The sequence below is a fragment of the Odontesthes bonariensis genome, chromosome 19 (genome assembly GCF_027942865.1).
Source record: "Odontesthes bonariensis isolate fOdoBon6 chromosome 19, fOdoBon6.hap1, whole genome shotgun sequence".
Taxonomy (NCBI): domain Eukaryota; kingdom Metazoa; phylum Chordata; class Actinopteri; order Atheriniformes; family Atherinopsidae; genus Odontesthes; species Odontesthes bonariensis.
This window is the reverse complement of record NC_134524.1, coordinates 20,402,907-20,418,420: the sequence shown is the minus strand read 5'-3', so window position 1 is coordinate 20,418,420 and position 15,514 is coordinate 20,402,907. Positions and strand designations below refer to the sequence as shown.

Genomic DNA, 15,514 nt, shown 5'->3' with positions numbered 1-15,514 from the left:
TAGGAATAGGAACCGTGGACATGTACGGGGACATTTATAGAGAGAAGGCGCAAGGCTGAAACAGTAAACCGCAAACGAAGACAGAAAAACAACCCTCAACTTGAGGAATGATACTCTTTAGGCTATATTTTCTGTGCAAAATATCATGTCACATTTATGGTACACACTGCATACTCTTTGAATTTAAAGGTTTTATGAATATATATATGCATATAAGAAAAAGAAAAAAAACACCTGGTCATTAATCGGCCTTTACGTGAGGTAAAGACATCCTCAAAATGAAAAACAGCACATGACATATAAGTCATTCGTCCTTTTCCAACAAACATTAAGCCGAAATGCAGAGCCAGTGTGTGAAAAACAAAGGACATCCTTGCTTGCTTTCATGTAAATTAAGAGGGTGAGTAGCAGCCAGGTGCTCCTAATCAGGTCCACTTGATTAACTGATCATCAACAAGTATGAGCACCTCTATAAAAGCAGCGGTTCTGGCAGTTTGCTGGTCTGGAGCTTTCAGGTGTGTGTTGAAAGATGGATGGATGGATGGATGGATGGATAGATAGATAGATAGATAGATAGATAGATGGATGGATGGATGATCAACCAATCAATCAAAGAGAAGCAATGGTTGCTGCCCATCAATCTGACAGGGCCTATAAGGCCATTTCCAAATAATTTTGAGTCTACCCTCTACAGGGATGACGATTATTTACAAGTGAAAACATTTGAGACAGTTGCCAATCTTGCCCCAGTAAGTTCAGCCCAAGGTCAGACCGGGCAATGCTCCTAAAAAAGAGCTGCATCCCAGACTCAAAAGGCCTCGGTTAGCATGTTAAAGTTCATGACAGTACGATTAGAAAAACACCAAAATGGAGATGTTTAGTTAAGAAGTTTGTGGAAAAACCAAACACCTCATACCCGCTGTCAAGCACCGAGGTGGAGGGCTGATGATTTAGGCCTGTTTTGCAGCCACGCGACCTGGACACCTCGCAGTCACTGAGGCGACCATGAACTCCTCTGTATGCGAAACTATTCTAGGGTCAAATGTGAGGCCATCTGTCTGACGAATAAAGCTTGGCTGACACGGGGTCATGAAAAAGGGCAATGATCCCTAAGAGAGCAGCAAATGTCTGAAGAAGGAAAGAATCAAGGTGTTGCGGTGGTCCAGTCAAAGTTTCCTCTGAGTCACTGTGATAACGACAGAATTGTATAGCCACAAAATATTCAGAAGTTCACTAAGTGGATTTATTAGCAGCCAAAGAGTACAGAAAACTGAAACATGTAAAACACGTTGAGATCCAATTCATCAAAAACAATCAATGGATTAGAGGAGTCAGAAGAAGAAGAAACAGACATGACTTTCTTCATTCAAATTAATTTGATCATGCTAATGTCCTCGCTTTTTTCCGAGGGAGTTTAACATTCCTCGAAATGTCACGTTGTCCGTGCAACAAAGAAGGAAAACGTAAGCTCTGTACAGTGCAGGGCTTTGTCTTAATCTATAATGTGATTATTCTGGTCTAAAATCACAAGTATACGCTTTTTGCTAAATCTAATTAATAAAGTATTATTTCATTAGGTCATCCTCCAGGCAAAGCGAGCATATGATGAGGTTGATTCAACCTCTCAAAGTGAAGGAAGGAATGGGCCTCACCATTTCAGTGCTTTAATCCGGGAAATGATTTTCCCTTTAAATTACTCCCCTCCATATGGCCTGTAACTCTGTAGATAGAAAGCCCATTCTTTAAACACACCTGACTTGACAGTGAAAAATTCTGTGTGCAATGGTGCTTAAGAAAAAAACACACACACTGCATGTTGGCCTGATTGTGGGGGAAAAAAAACAACATTTAAATAACATTTCCCTAAAAAAGTTGAATGAAAACCAACAGTCTGTTCCACCTCTGCTGGGCACTGTCAGAAGCAATATTCTAAGAAAACCATATGCAATGTGATGTGACGTCATCGGCGGTTTAAATACGGACTCATTTGTGCCAGCGGCAAAATGTGGACGAGTAGCTCCTTTAACGAAAGAAACGCTGGACGTTCATACTCCACAAAGGTTCTTTCAACTTGTGACACAAAGCAAATATTGTACGTCTGACGGCTTTCATTATTTCAGGGAAAAAAGATTTCGAGGGTCAAAATGTATGAAGAGCTTATGCAATATTGTGCAGCTCCCCGTCATGAATAGAATGGCAGGCCCGATACTGATGTAGACTTAAAATACTTTTGAAGAAGTAGGCTGACCCCTAAAACTTCAGAGCTTGAAAATGATCAGCTAAATCAGTATGCGAGTGCTTAAAATCTTTTTTTAGATCATACTAACGGTCACATACGCAGTAACACGATTATCCCAAACGGCACGAGGAAGAGGAAAAAATAATGTGAGATTATTCGTTCAAGTAAAGCAAAGCTTTGGATCTTCGCTCACAAGTCTCACTGAAGCTATGAAACTGGAAATATACCTTCGGTACCCATCTTACTTTGATTATTGTTTGAATAACTTCCTTGCGAAGACATGAAATGTTACAAGTTACGACATTTCTGAATGTGTGAAGTTGCAGCTTCTCCTTTCCGTTAGAAGTGGGGAGTGTCGGTTGAACCATGCAAGCACCGGGGTCGTGTCACTTTTTATAGCCTGAGACGATTCTCGCTAATTTTTTAAGAAGCCACAAAAGAAAAATCGGGAAATTTAATTAATCATCAGCAGAAATTGAATAACAGGATTATGGTTGGGCTGATAAACAACGCCATCCTTCATTTTGGATGATTGAATCATCTCAATGAGGCATCATTGTGAAGGCCCCTCTCGATGAGGCGTACTTCGCTACACACTATAAAGCAAAGAACTGGTGCAGATGGACAGACGACACACTAGCGGTTGAAGGATACCTGGGTGGTGTTCGAAGCAGTTACGTCTCTGCGCCTTGGTACTTGCCAAGGAGATTAATATAAATGCCTTTGCAGGCGGGCCTTCTTGGTGTTACCGCTTCATGCAATGCAACCACCTCTCTATCAGAGCACAAACAACGGTGTGTCTGAAACTGCCTACAGACTTTCAAGCCAAGGTCGACTGTTTCCATCAGTTCATTGAAACAGTTTCACCGGATCATAATATCACCATGGACGAGGTCTGTTCTTGGTCTTGGATTTTATTAAATAAATTTCTAAATAAATGCCACTTATAGTTCGGAAAATACGGTGACCATGTTTAAAAAACAAAATGTTTAACATGATCATTTCTAAATTACACGAGCATACTTTTACTAACTTAAAGAACTTGTACCAGTAGTTTAAGTGTAATATAGTATTAGTGACATCTAGTGGCAAAGTTGCAGATTGCAACCAATTCAATTCACTGTTCCACCCACTACTATAAACTGGATGTTGGGCAGCAAGGGAACAGTTTGTGAATCTGTACAAGCTTATACCCTGACCTGCAATACCTGTGTGCACCTGGCAGAAAAAAAAAAAAACATGAGTCATCGTATCATGAACAGTTACGTCTTCACTGTACATTCTGTTCTCATAGAAATATTTCCGACAGTTGCAAGGCACTGCAGATATTTTCAGCAGCCTACCCGTGCCTTAGAAATCCTCATGCACAATTAATTTCAGGTGCATTCATACAGAAAAAGCAGAGGTGACAAGATAGGAGGATGAGGTGGGAGAGATGTGTGAGAGCCGAGCCGTAAAGTCTAAGTCAAAGTATTATCTTTTATTATTACGACATGTTTTACACAATGTAGGACAAAAACGCACGTAAAAAACAACAGAAAAAAAGTTAGAAGGCCCAGAGGCGTAACATTTCTGTTATTTTCTACTGACTAATGCAAGAGTTTGCTCGTCCTGCATTGCTAGATGGCAAGTTTTCCCAAGCTGGAGATGCTTATTGATGAGCAATGTTGCACCAAAGCCAAGAGCCAACTTCTCCTGGCTGACACTCTGCTGATTCCAGCCAAAAAAAAAAAGAAAAAACTGTCTCGGCTTGGTTGCTTTGCTCATGGAAAAACAGGAGACTGATTGCTCCATTGAACAGAATGTAACATTCCTTGTACTGTTATACAAGTTTTGGATTCATTTTCAGACATTTTTACAACTTTGTCACAACATTTAATATTTCTAAGATCTCCTTGACATGTTTGTACATTCAGAGTGATGAGAAATGTAACTGTTTAAAGCATTAGTTGGAGTTGGAAATGAACCTTTCTCCATCAGTCACATGGTTGGTGGATTTTGCATTCTCCCAGCTTCTTGTAGTCAGTTTCTTTTTTACCAGCCACCATTTTGTGTATCTCTGGGTCTTGTTCCAGGAAACATAGCCTACAAAACTCTCAGAATCTCAAATTAAACTATTAAAAAGTCCTTCATGTCTGCTAACAAACTTAAATAAAACGGTAAAAGTCCAGATTCACAAATGCTTCAATTACGTGCAAATGAGAGGAAACACAATATACAATATTAGTCGAAAATTTGGTGTGAGATCATACCTTTGTTGTCAGATGCAGTCGTCTGGCTGCTGTTAGCAGAGTTAGTGGATGCCAGCTGTGAAGAAAAAAGAACAAGACTTTAAATACTATGTACAGTCACTGTAAGGAGCCCCCTCAGCAGACAAAAGGAGCAGAAATGTCCACATTGTAAGATGCGTCCCAATGAAGATGGAAATTAATCTGCATCAATGCAAGGGCAGAACATGAGAACTGAGAGGTTGCAGCCTACACGGAGTGATAGTATGTGTTCCAATGTTACTGTATAGATACTGTGATGGGTGATATCATAGAGGAAGATGGAGCACAGCAGCAAGTAATTTAAAAAACGCTTCAAAGCAGACATCTGGGCTCCCGTTGGACTTTATGAACCGAAAAGGATGAACAAGATAAAACACACGCAGTGTGTATAATCGGACTTGCAATTACCGGAATACTTTTTGCCATACAACTAATTAAGGAACGCTATTGTCTGCTTTTTACTGTGACTTCAGTGAATCGGCCAAGGATTAACGAGGCGCCGTCAGTGCTGTCCTCCAACTCTGAGAGGAAAGACTCATCAGATCCATGGCAGCTTTCAGAGTCGAGGATTTATTGACTAATTTGGTTGTAGAGAACTTCGGGTTAAACCAGCTGCCGGAGGCCTCGAAGCCAAGGTGTGAGCGGACACATTTCAAATTGACTGGTTTGACGTGGTAAACTTGGCTGCATGATACTACCAGAAGGTGGCGGTGTAACTACATCTTGAGTGGGTTTTAATCCAGTAGAAGAAGTAGCTGTTCTAACCAGAAAGTGCATTCAAAATGACAATAGAAACCTGGCTATAAACTACTTTGTAACATACAGCATGCACAGCACAGGGGAATTACCCAGACACTTCAGTTCTTCATATTAGAGACAGTTACTTTATTAATCCCAAAGAGAAACGATAGTGTTGCAATGTCAAAAAAGCACTGACATCACGAGGGAGTCCCTCTCGGCAGAACGAGCCACATTTTTAGAAGCATCGAATCGTTAATAAATCAAACGGAATCGAATGGAAGTGGATCAGGTGGCCGGTACAGACTTGTAGCAACAGACCTTGCAGGGCGAACAGGTCTGATGATGTGTTGTGTAAAACAATTACATTCTACAAAACAAAAAAGCTTTCAAGCTGATTTCCAATTGCCAAATTAAAGTTGTTCCAGCCGTAATTTTCCGCTCCAACTGTCCTCATTTTATTAATAATGCTGGCGCTTCTGTGCATATTGTGAGTACATCTGTTTGTGTAATCCTTTGTGCCAAACGGCACGCACAGCCTCACAGACTCAGAAACCCTTCCTGGCAGAACGAGATGAGAAGCAGAGGACTGTTTGATGTCCTCTCAGAGCTGTTCAAGCAGGTTCTTCTACACCTTGTAAAATGCCACATTTGTCTTGCGCAATGCTGCCATCCCAAGATTAGTTGACACCTCTGCTAACCTCTTCATGTCTTCCTGTTGTTCTGTCTAACTTCAAAAAAAGAAATCTGGTTAGTGTTCCAGCCCTCTGTCACAATTCCTCGTCATGATCCTTCTAATCAGGTCCTGGCATAATCTAAGAAAAGTTTTCAGTAATGTTCTACTTTTCCAGGTGAAAAACAAATGAAAGCCCCCCCCGTTCCACTCTCAGCTAGCTTTTTGAAGCTGTCACACTTTCTTTCACACTTGCCTTGTTCCCAGCGTCAGCGGTCAAACCATCGACACACATCTCTTCCTCTGCTTCTCTCATTTCTTTAAACTCCCTCTTCCCGTGCTAAAAGCATTCTTTAGATTCTGCACGTTAAACACGATGCCCGTGCCGCTGTGGCTAACATTAAAGTCCACGACACAGCAGGCAGAGAATGAGGTAAACTGGCACTGAGTGATGTGGACAGTCAGAGAAAGAGAGACGGTATTTGACGGTAAACCAAAAAAAATATAGCAGTCTACATGTGTTAAAGGGTGAGATTGTGTACTGAATGCATCTATCCCTGCTTAACCCTGTCCTTATTGCCCTCTAAACTCCACGTAGTAAATGGCCCATGCATAACAAATTTTCCAGCAGAGCGTGAATGGGGGGGGGGGTTGAAGAGAGGCTTGTCGCTCCGGCCCCGCCAATAATTTAGTTTATGCCATGGTCTGTTTCTGTGCTGTGTCTGCAAGCACGCATGAGAGCACGTGTAAGCCGATGTGTTGATTTCTTTTTGAGGGACTTTTCCGTGTTCATACAGTGTGCTAAAAGCACAATATGTGTGCACACGTGCAAAAGAGAAAAAGGCCACGGGGTCAACAGCAAAACTGGGGCCAACGTTCAAAGTAGAGAGAAGCTAATCTCCGAAGACTGTCAGTGCCTACAGTATGTATCTGGTGGTGGGAAGACAGAAAGAGGGTGAGTGAGAGGGAAAGAGACAAAGTGTTGGGACAGAAGAAATTCAAATGACAGGCAAGGGGGCACTGGTGGAGACGGAATGTTTTGGGGGAAAAAAAAACAGAGAGGAAACTTGTCTAAAAAATAATCGGTTTTACATCCAAACCAGTTCTGTAATATGATAAATCACATGAGTAATAGACTTTATTTGAAATGCCTTGAAGGCATAGTATGCAGACAATCCCTAAAAAAAACCAATGCATAAACTCATATTATGGAAGGCAGTCAGAGCGCTCTCAGTTGGGCGAATCAGGGAGGACAGGGCCGCGATGCTAAGAGCTACTCATCAGGGGGAAGACGAGTCAAACCTCGACAGTTTCATAGCCGTTTGAGCGGGCAAACACTACAATAAGTTGATTTTATACAATGCCACTTTGGCAACAGAAAGTTGTGTACTTTTGTCACTAATTTCTAAACCGAGGAATTTCCGTGTTTTGCCGCATCATGGCATTTACATTACTGTCCAACGTTTCCCATTGCTGATCAGCTTTGAATTAAATTTCCACCGGTTCAATGACAAAATACCGACGATGAGTTCAGAAAGAAATTTATGAGGAGCTTGGAAAAAGGGGGCAAAACCGCACCATCTTTTAAATCTTTGCAAAATGCGTGCCCAGCTATTAGCAGTTAGCCATCCATCAAGTTCACTTGAACGACTGTGAAGTCTTTGAGGTTTGAGTTGTTTTAAATGGAAAATGGCAAAGTTTGTCCAAACTTGGAGCACTTTGACCACTGTCTATTGCAGGTGAGACATTCATAAATACTTCACAACTTTCTGAAAAAAAACAGAGATCCCTTTAAGATCCATAGAAGTAAGTGTAAGTCTAATTTCCAACAGACGCATCACTCTGCTGGTATTTCCCTCGCTTCCTCTTATAACCCCAATTGGAAACAATTTGGTAAATTGTAAATAGAAAAAACAGAATGTCGTGACTGCAGATCTCAAAAGCCAACATTTTATTCATAATAGACATTTTACTGTTTCATGTGAAATACTGGCTCATCTTTAACCCGGTGGCAGCAACATGTCTGAAAAAGGTTGGGTTGTGGCCATATTTACCACTGAGTAGCATCCCTTCTACTTTTACCAACAGGCCAAAAAAAACATGTAGGAACCGGGGAGATCAATTAATGCAGCTTTGGGAGGGGAATATTGTTTCATTCTTGTCTGATATAGGTCTCTAGATGCTTGTCAGTGTTTGATTCCTCTTTGTCATATCTTTGCATTTCAGTTAGTGAAAGGTCTTGACTGCGGGCAGGTCAGTCCAGCACTCAAAGCCATGCCGTTGTAAAAGATCCACTATGCAGTTTAGCATTGTCTTCTTGGTCTTATCAGTCCAAAGGACATTGTTGCAAAGTCTATTTCAGATGCAACTTTGCAGACCTAAGAAGCTGCCATCTTCTTTTCAGAGAGAAGAGACTTTCTCCTGGCAACCCCTCTAAACAAGCCATACTTGTCCGGTCTTCTTTCTAATTGCACTGTCATGCACGTTAACATTTAAGATGCTAACTCAGGCCTGTAGAGTCTGAGATCTAGCTCTGGGGTTTGTTGCAATTTCCCCGAGCATTGCACGGACAGATCTTAGAGCAAACCTACTGGGACATCCACTCCTGCAAAGATTGGCAGCTGTCCTGAAAGTTTCAAATGTCATGTTGTTGTGCATCTGAGATTTTATTTATCTAACTGTAAAACTCGAACAGAGCGACTAGAGGATTTAAAAAAAAAATGATATCCTAACATGTTACATTACATCACTGTTTTCATTATCAAAATATATGCTTGATGTAACATCTCGGTAAACATGTCCTAAATTGGTCAGTTATTGGATAGAAAAACAGAAAGTACCACGAGTGAGTTAATCTGAGGTTCATTTTTCTCTGGGAAAGTTGTTCAAGGGGAAAAAGACCCTGGGTGGACTTTAATGGCAAGCAACTGCTTATTTCACCAGATTCTCATCATGAAGCCACACGATATGTTTCGGATGATAGAACTTAATAAATGGGAACGTTTATATTATGTAAATGGAAAATTCCGCAACGGGGTTTAAATCCGAGAGAATAATTGTAATTTAAATCACATTCCCAGTCTAAAACATTGGAATAAGATGTTTTGGTCAAAAATAATCTGCCCCATTGGAGGGAGAAGGATCAAGAGGCATCAAAGCTCTCATACCGCACTGCTGTAATAGCAGTGAAACGTCATGGCAACAGAGAGAGGACTGCAGAGATATGAGTGTGTTTGCAGCAAGAGGGGGGGAAACGCTGCAAAAAGAGAGGCAGTATGTTCAACATTAGCACACATCACGTAGCGAGAAGTGCAGATGCTTCCACTGTGAGAGGCATTAAAAACAGCCATTTTACTCAGAAAGGAAATGTTCTCTCCTGAGTGGGCTTGATAAGCTGAAAGAGGGAGAGGGACTGAATTTAGCCTTGGCAACGATGAGCATGAAAACCAAATATCAAAGGCAACAGTCTAACTGAGACGAAGAAGAAAGCACAGAGAGAAAAAAATGCTGGCGATGAATGAAACAAAAGAGGAAAGGGTGACTAAAGGGTTTAAACTTTTTTTTTCAATTGATTCAGCCAATTCTTTTGGGGCTTTTTCTCTTTTTTTTTAACTTTTAATATCCAGCTGCATTAGGGCAGCTAAAGCTAGGTAAATTTTGGGTAAAAGCTGATGTGGTTGCTCAGAATAAAATCTTCAAATGATGCATCAGATGGTGGCTGTCAGAGAACATTTTTCTTATTTTTCTGCCCTGGAATCCCCCCCAATAGCTTAAAGGGGCTTAGTTTTCATTCAGTTTATTTGATATGTGTGTATCTGGTGACAGGCAAACACCGTTACATGCTAATGGCTGGTGAAAAAAGGGGTAAGGAGGCATCTCATTGCAGCAAGGTGGGATTGGATGTCAGGTAAGTCAAAGAAAGACTTAGAGGTCAGGGAGAGGGGAGGATCAGAATGATTTCGCAAATATCTTAATATGCCTCCTGGTTCACCTCCAAGACTTAGCTGATTTGAAGCTAATGACATGAGAAGACATCCGATTTCTGAACGGGTTCCTAAACCCGCTGAGCTGCAGACCAGCATTGGGTCGCTTCAGGCATGTTTACCATGTTAAAAAACATTATCTGGGGTTTTGAATAAGACTAGACTGTCCTTATCTGGGCTCGTGTCATCTGGGACCGTCTAGTTTCAGGGAAGCAAGCTTAGGGTACCTTCGATTCAGTGACTTTGGTTAGTTGCAATGTTTTCTTTTCCTTTCTGCAAAGAAAATACTCGTTGAATGTTATGCTAATGCCATTTCATACAGCTACAACAGCTCGGACATAGCTTCAGAAAAAGGGCATGTCGACAAAGTTCCAAATAAAAGTCGATATAAAAGCTGGTCTGCTCTGGAAACAACGCTGGAAGCTCCTGTCCCATGGTGCTTACACAACATCAAACAGTAATAGACTTTTTTTTTGTCAATGAAATGCTTACACAGTCTCATGCTTAAATTACACAAGAGTTTGATTGTCAACGGTTTCTTAAATTATAATGTCCCTTAAAGCTCAAAATGCCTTTCACAAAATACAATGAAGGAAAAAAACTCTATTTGTTGATGGTTCTTGTGAAAGAATGTTATGCATCTAACATCAAACCATGTTGTTTTCCCTCATCCTAACCGTGTATTTTCTAACCACAACCGGGTATTTCATTTATGTCAAACCCAAGTGACTTTGGTGCATATCGCCATCAGAGTAAAGTCAAGTTTCCTGCAGGACTCAAACTCAATTCTCTTGGGTCACAGCGGACGAGTTCCGACTCCTACAAATGGGTGCAAACCTAGTGAAAACATTGCATGTAATTGAGGTTTCTACAAACCCGGTGACTGGATTGAAAAGATGATACTACGAATATCTCCCAAACTGATTCGGTACCCTTACACCAATCTAATCTTTCTAAGTTCTCAAAGATACCGATTTACTTGCCTTTATATTTTATTGCCTATATCCTTGACGGCACCAAAGTCTCCTTTCTCGTTTTATCTTTGTAGCTGTCCTGAATTTGGTCAACATGGGCCTGGTTTTACTGACACACTGTTGTGGACTTAGAAGCTTATAAATTAAACATTCAGTTTTGATTTACACAGATGTCAAAATAAGACGGATCTTCTAATCCTCTGTTTCTGTGTCTATCCCGCTCCCCCTCAGGGCGGACCTTTGTCCCAACCATAGGTCGCCTGGATAAGCAGCTTATTACAGTAGGACTCGTGTTTCAATGTGACAGCAGACTGAAATGGTGACAAAGCAGGTAGCTAGAAGGTAACAGAGTCTCTCGCTCGCACACACACACAAAGAAAGAGAGGAGGAAAGGAAAAGAAGACAATATTGGTGTTAGAAGTGTGGGTGGACCAAATATTGAGCTTTAAATTGGGACAGAGGCTGTCTGTTGCTTACTTTGACATTCCTTTGACTTTGTAAGAATGATTTGACATCCTAACGTAAAAAAAAGAGAGCTGTTTCTTTAATTCCCTTCAAACCAAAAACATTATTTTAATGAGTTTTATGAATTTCAACCCTTCGCCCAACCTAATGTACACGTCAAATACTGTATGTGTGCGAGATCAGCATCCTTTTTGTGGCGAGGACTCTGCCGGTGGAGATGGTGCAGGATGGAGGTCTTATCGTTCCTGTCAGTTGGTGGCTATTCGATTTATATCCTTATTACTCTACAAGCTCTTCAGCAGCATGCACAGGATTTTTAACACGCGGTAACACATTGCCTTATCAACAAGCGAACAAGTCTGGACTAGGAGTTTGGAGAGGTGGTGGTGTAATAACTCCCCTGCAATCCCATGTCGATCCATGTTCAACCCCTGAGATGTTTTGTTTTTTTCCTTTCACTTGAGCCCCTTTCAGACAAGCACTGCTTTTTATGAATCTGGCAGCGATCGAACGCGTTGGTGTCCTGTGTAAATTCCACTGCCATTTTGTTTTGTTTGTCGTGGTGGTACAGCTAATTCTTCCCTAAAATAGCAGTGTCCTCAGGTGGATGAAACGTCATGTTTTTCTACATTGTTTTTGCAACACTGCACTGTTACATGACTGCTCTTAAGACTTCAGAGGTCTAACACAAAGAACTTTTACATGCAACACGAGAAAAAAAAAGAAATCCTTGCGTCATTCAGACCAAAACCTGACATTCAAAGTAGGTGTAATCATGGTAGTACAACCCAAATTGTAGGAAACCAAGCTTAAAAAAACTAGGCTAACACATCTGGATAATGCGATTTAATCTAATGCTGGGTATTTAATTACTCACGCATCTGTTTGTAAAAACACTAACGTTTAAGTGTATAATAATACAACCAAATGACCAATAAAGCTGCTCTCATGTTTTCTGTTTCTGTCAGAAATCGGCCATGAAGACGATGTGTCTCCTTGCAGCGGCTTAAAGGGGAACTGCGGTATTTTCAACATTAAGCCTCTTTTCTGAGTCGTCTGCAATGTTTTAGAACCCCCCTCACCGCTTTTTTGATGTTTACTGCTGTCTCCGGTATTTGCCTAATTTTGATTCTTCTCAACCTGCTTCAGAATGGCAAGTCATGCGCATGTCCAAAAAGGTCCGTAAAAGCACAATAAACGTCCGTTTTCAAAATCATCAACTCACCGGAGTGGTTACTGGTGTGCACTGGTAATCCATATCAAATTTCGTTGTGAAAAGTTGCTTCTGTCATGTTTTATTTGGCAGCTCGTTCATGCTCGCACTATTTTCTATTTTGAAAACGGACGTTTATGGTGCTTTTACGGACCTTTTTGGACATGCGCATGACTTGTCATTCTGAAGCAGGTTGAGAAGAATCAAAATTAGGTAAATACCGGAGACGGCAGTAAACATCAAAAAAGCGGTGAGGGGGGTTCTAAAACATTGCAGACGACTCAGAAAAGAGGCTTAATCTTGAAAATACCGCAGTTATCCTTTAAAGCATTTTCAGACTGCCGCTCTGCTCTAATAAAATCCTGATTTTTATAGCTGCAGCAATCATCAAACAAAATCCCTATCAAAAAAACTTGAAGGCAACATCTCTGAATTTGGCTTTACTTTCATGTACGATTAGCTCCCTCAGAAAGTTAGAAGAAGCAGACTGTCTTGCACGCTTTGTCATACAGTCCATGGACAGTGGTCCAGTGAAGCTGTAACCATAGCGCTACTTAACGGTACATGTAACGGCGCTGACTTCAATAAGCTTAAACGTGCAGAAAAGTGGTATTTTCAGCTGTTTCCATCCACTGCCAGTAAGTTTTACTAAACCACCGCTCGCTTGGTGTGCCAACACAAAATTCTATGGCGATTATACTGCTGTGAGAAAACTGTAAAGACCATTATAGTTCATGCACTGCCCCGTCTCGAATGAACTTTTGGCTCTTTCTGTCGTATTCACAAGCGTGAGGAAACATTGATGAAAAAGTGACCAAATCTCAATGACTGAATGTCGTCACTATCACAGATCGGTGGAACCATTAGTGTTTCATATCTCTCGTCTGAAAAGGGGCTTTTACCTTGGAAAAATTGCCTTTAGCGCAGGGGTTTTGATCTTATGTTTGTTACTAAACTGGTTACGGTAAGAATTCACGTCAAAGTACATGGTTTTAATTGACATGCAATATGAAAAAGGCCCTATATAACATGCCATGTCATTGATAATCCTGTTTTATGTGACCAAGCCCATCTGAGTCGCCTCCCATGTTAAGACCACTTTTTCTTTGTTTAGGCTTTAATTTTCACTCATGTTTTGATTAGCAAAGGCTCTAAAAGAAGTTGGTCAGGGTTAGGTAAAGCATCATGGTTTGGGGTGGAATATAGTCTCTCCAAACCTTGCATGTTTCTCACAAAGTGCTGCTGTGCGACGTGGTGGGAGAGACTCGGAGCTCTTTTGGCAGAGAAGTGTTCAAATTAGATTGTCGCATGCTTCTTAGAAGCATTAAATGATCTGCAGCCAAACAGTCATTTCTTTCCTTTCCAATTACATATTGGGGGGCCATGTGCTACAGTATGCATGATTTTGACTTGAAAAAGTGTCTCCAAGCTTCAGTCTTTTCTAATAAAGAAAAGAAGTGAATGTTTAGGGGTTAAAACGGCAATCTAAGGCTGTGTTTGAAACCGCATACTTCTCCTACTACTCCTACTAACTTTTTGAGTTAGTATGAGAGTTTGAGTAAGCGAGAAGTTCCCGGATGCATACTAGATTCGCCAAAATGTTGGGTATGCATCATGAGATTACTACTCATACTTACACTACCCAAGATGCAACGTAACGCGATGTCGCCGATCGTCATTTCCTGTCAAAACAGCAGTTTCAAGCTAGCTACAACGAGGGTAGGTTCACTTCCTGTTTTCAAAACAAAAGCACCAATTGTATCGTAATGGCTTTCCCTATGATAAAAGGCAACGGGTATATTATTTTGTGAAAATAACCGGAAGTGCGTTGCTCATTACGGCTAGCTTTAGTGGCGCCCAATTCGTCGAAACAGAATTGTAAATAGCCGGTATTTTGTCAGATTTTCAACACGTTGGGGATCTAAACGACTACTTTCTTGCCTGAAAATGTTTCAAATGTTGCTAAAGTTTACAGAGTTTAGAGCTTAAGTGAAACCGGCTTCAGGCCGGCTGTTTTCGGCACAGGCAGGAGCGAAATGCATTGTGGGTAAACGCTCTGTATACTGTCTGATCGATGAGTATGCAGTATGGAAGTATGTAGTATGCGGTTTCGGACACTGCCTATGTCTCTAACCGGTAAGTACAAGAAATGTTGTCGATTCATGTCACAGACCTTGTGTGGAACCCTCAAACTCTGTTCCCCTCTACTTCAACCATTAGCTTTATGGGGCACTTAACCGCCTTTTGCTCCAGTGAAGCAGCTCTACGGTCGACACAAGATTAATGTTACTGTAAAGAGCTTCCTGCATGAAAGTAACTATATTAACGTGAAGTGCGGCGAGCGAGATTGTGTCAGTTTCAGCACTTTTCTCCTCGGCGAAGATGCCTCTCCTTCTAACGGTGCCCCGAATGAACTCTCTGGAATGGGCTGGAATCAAATTAAAAATTAACATCCGCCCTCGATGTCCTCAGATAATAACTCTCATGTCATCTGTCCATCCTTTTATCCCAGCCTTTATTCTTCTTCTTCTGTTCTTTTCAACCCCTCTCTCTAAACTACAAATGACTAGCTGGCTTTAACACCCCCTCGAGATGTGTCCTTATCAGCGCCCCCACCTCCTTCCGCTCTCTGCTTCAAGTCAGGGATTTCCCTCTTTTACATGCAGTAGTTAGCGTTGTGATTCACGAGCGCCGAGCCTCGGAGAAAAGGCTGGGAGACGGGGAGGGAGGGAGGGAGGGAGGAAGGGAGGGAGGGAGGGAAACGATGCAGGGAGGGAGGGAGGGAGGCTGAGGATGGGAGACAGAGACAGATTGCAGCATTTAACAGGCTGCCCTGGGGAGCCACTGAAGGTGATAGAGAGGGAGAAAGACACATATGGAGGGAGAGGGATGCAAGATAGGGAGAAAGACACATGCATTGTGGCAAGAGGGTGGTTAAAAGACACTCACAGACTGGGTC

General features: G+C 41.5%; 1 protein-coding gene across 1 annotated transcript in view; it reads right to left on the bottom strand.

The window, feature by feature from the left end:
• The window catches only part of pcp4l1 (Purkinje cell protein 4 like 1), a 30,492-nt gene that overhangs the window by 5,608 nt on the left and 9,370 nt on the right, over positions 1-15,514 (bottom strand). The window contains exon 2 of the mRNA XM_075450560.1: positions 4,492-4,546. Within this exon, the coding sequence (XP_075306675.1) occupies positions 4,492-4,546 (55 nt within the window). The remainder of the gene's footprint in view (positions 1-4,491; positions 4,547-15,514) is intronic.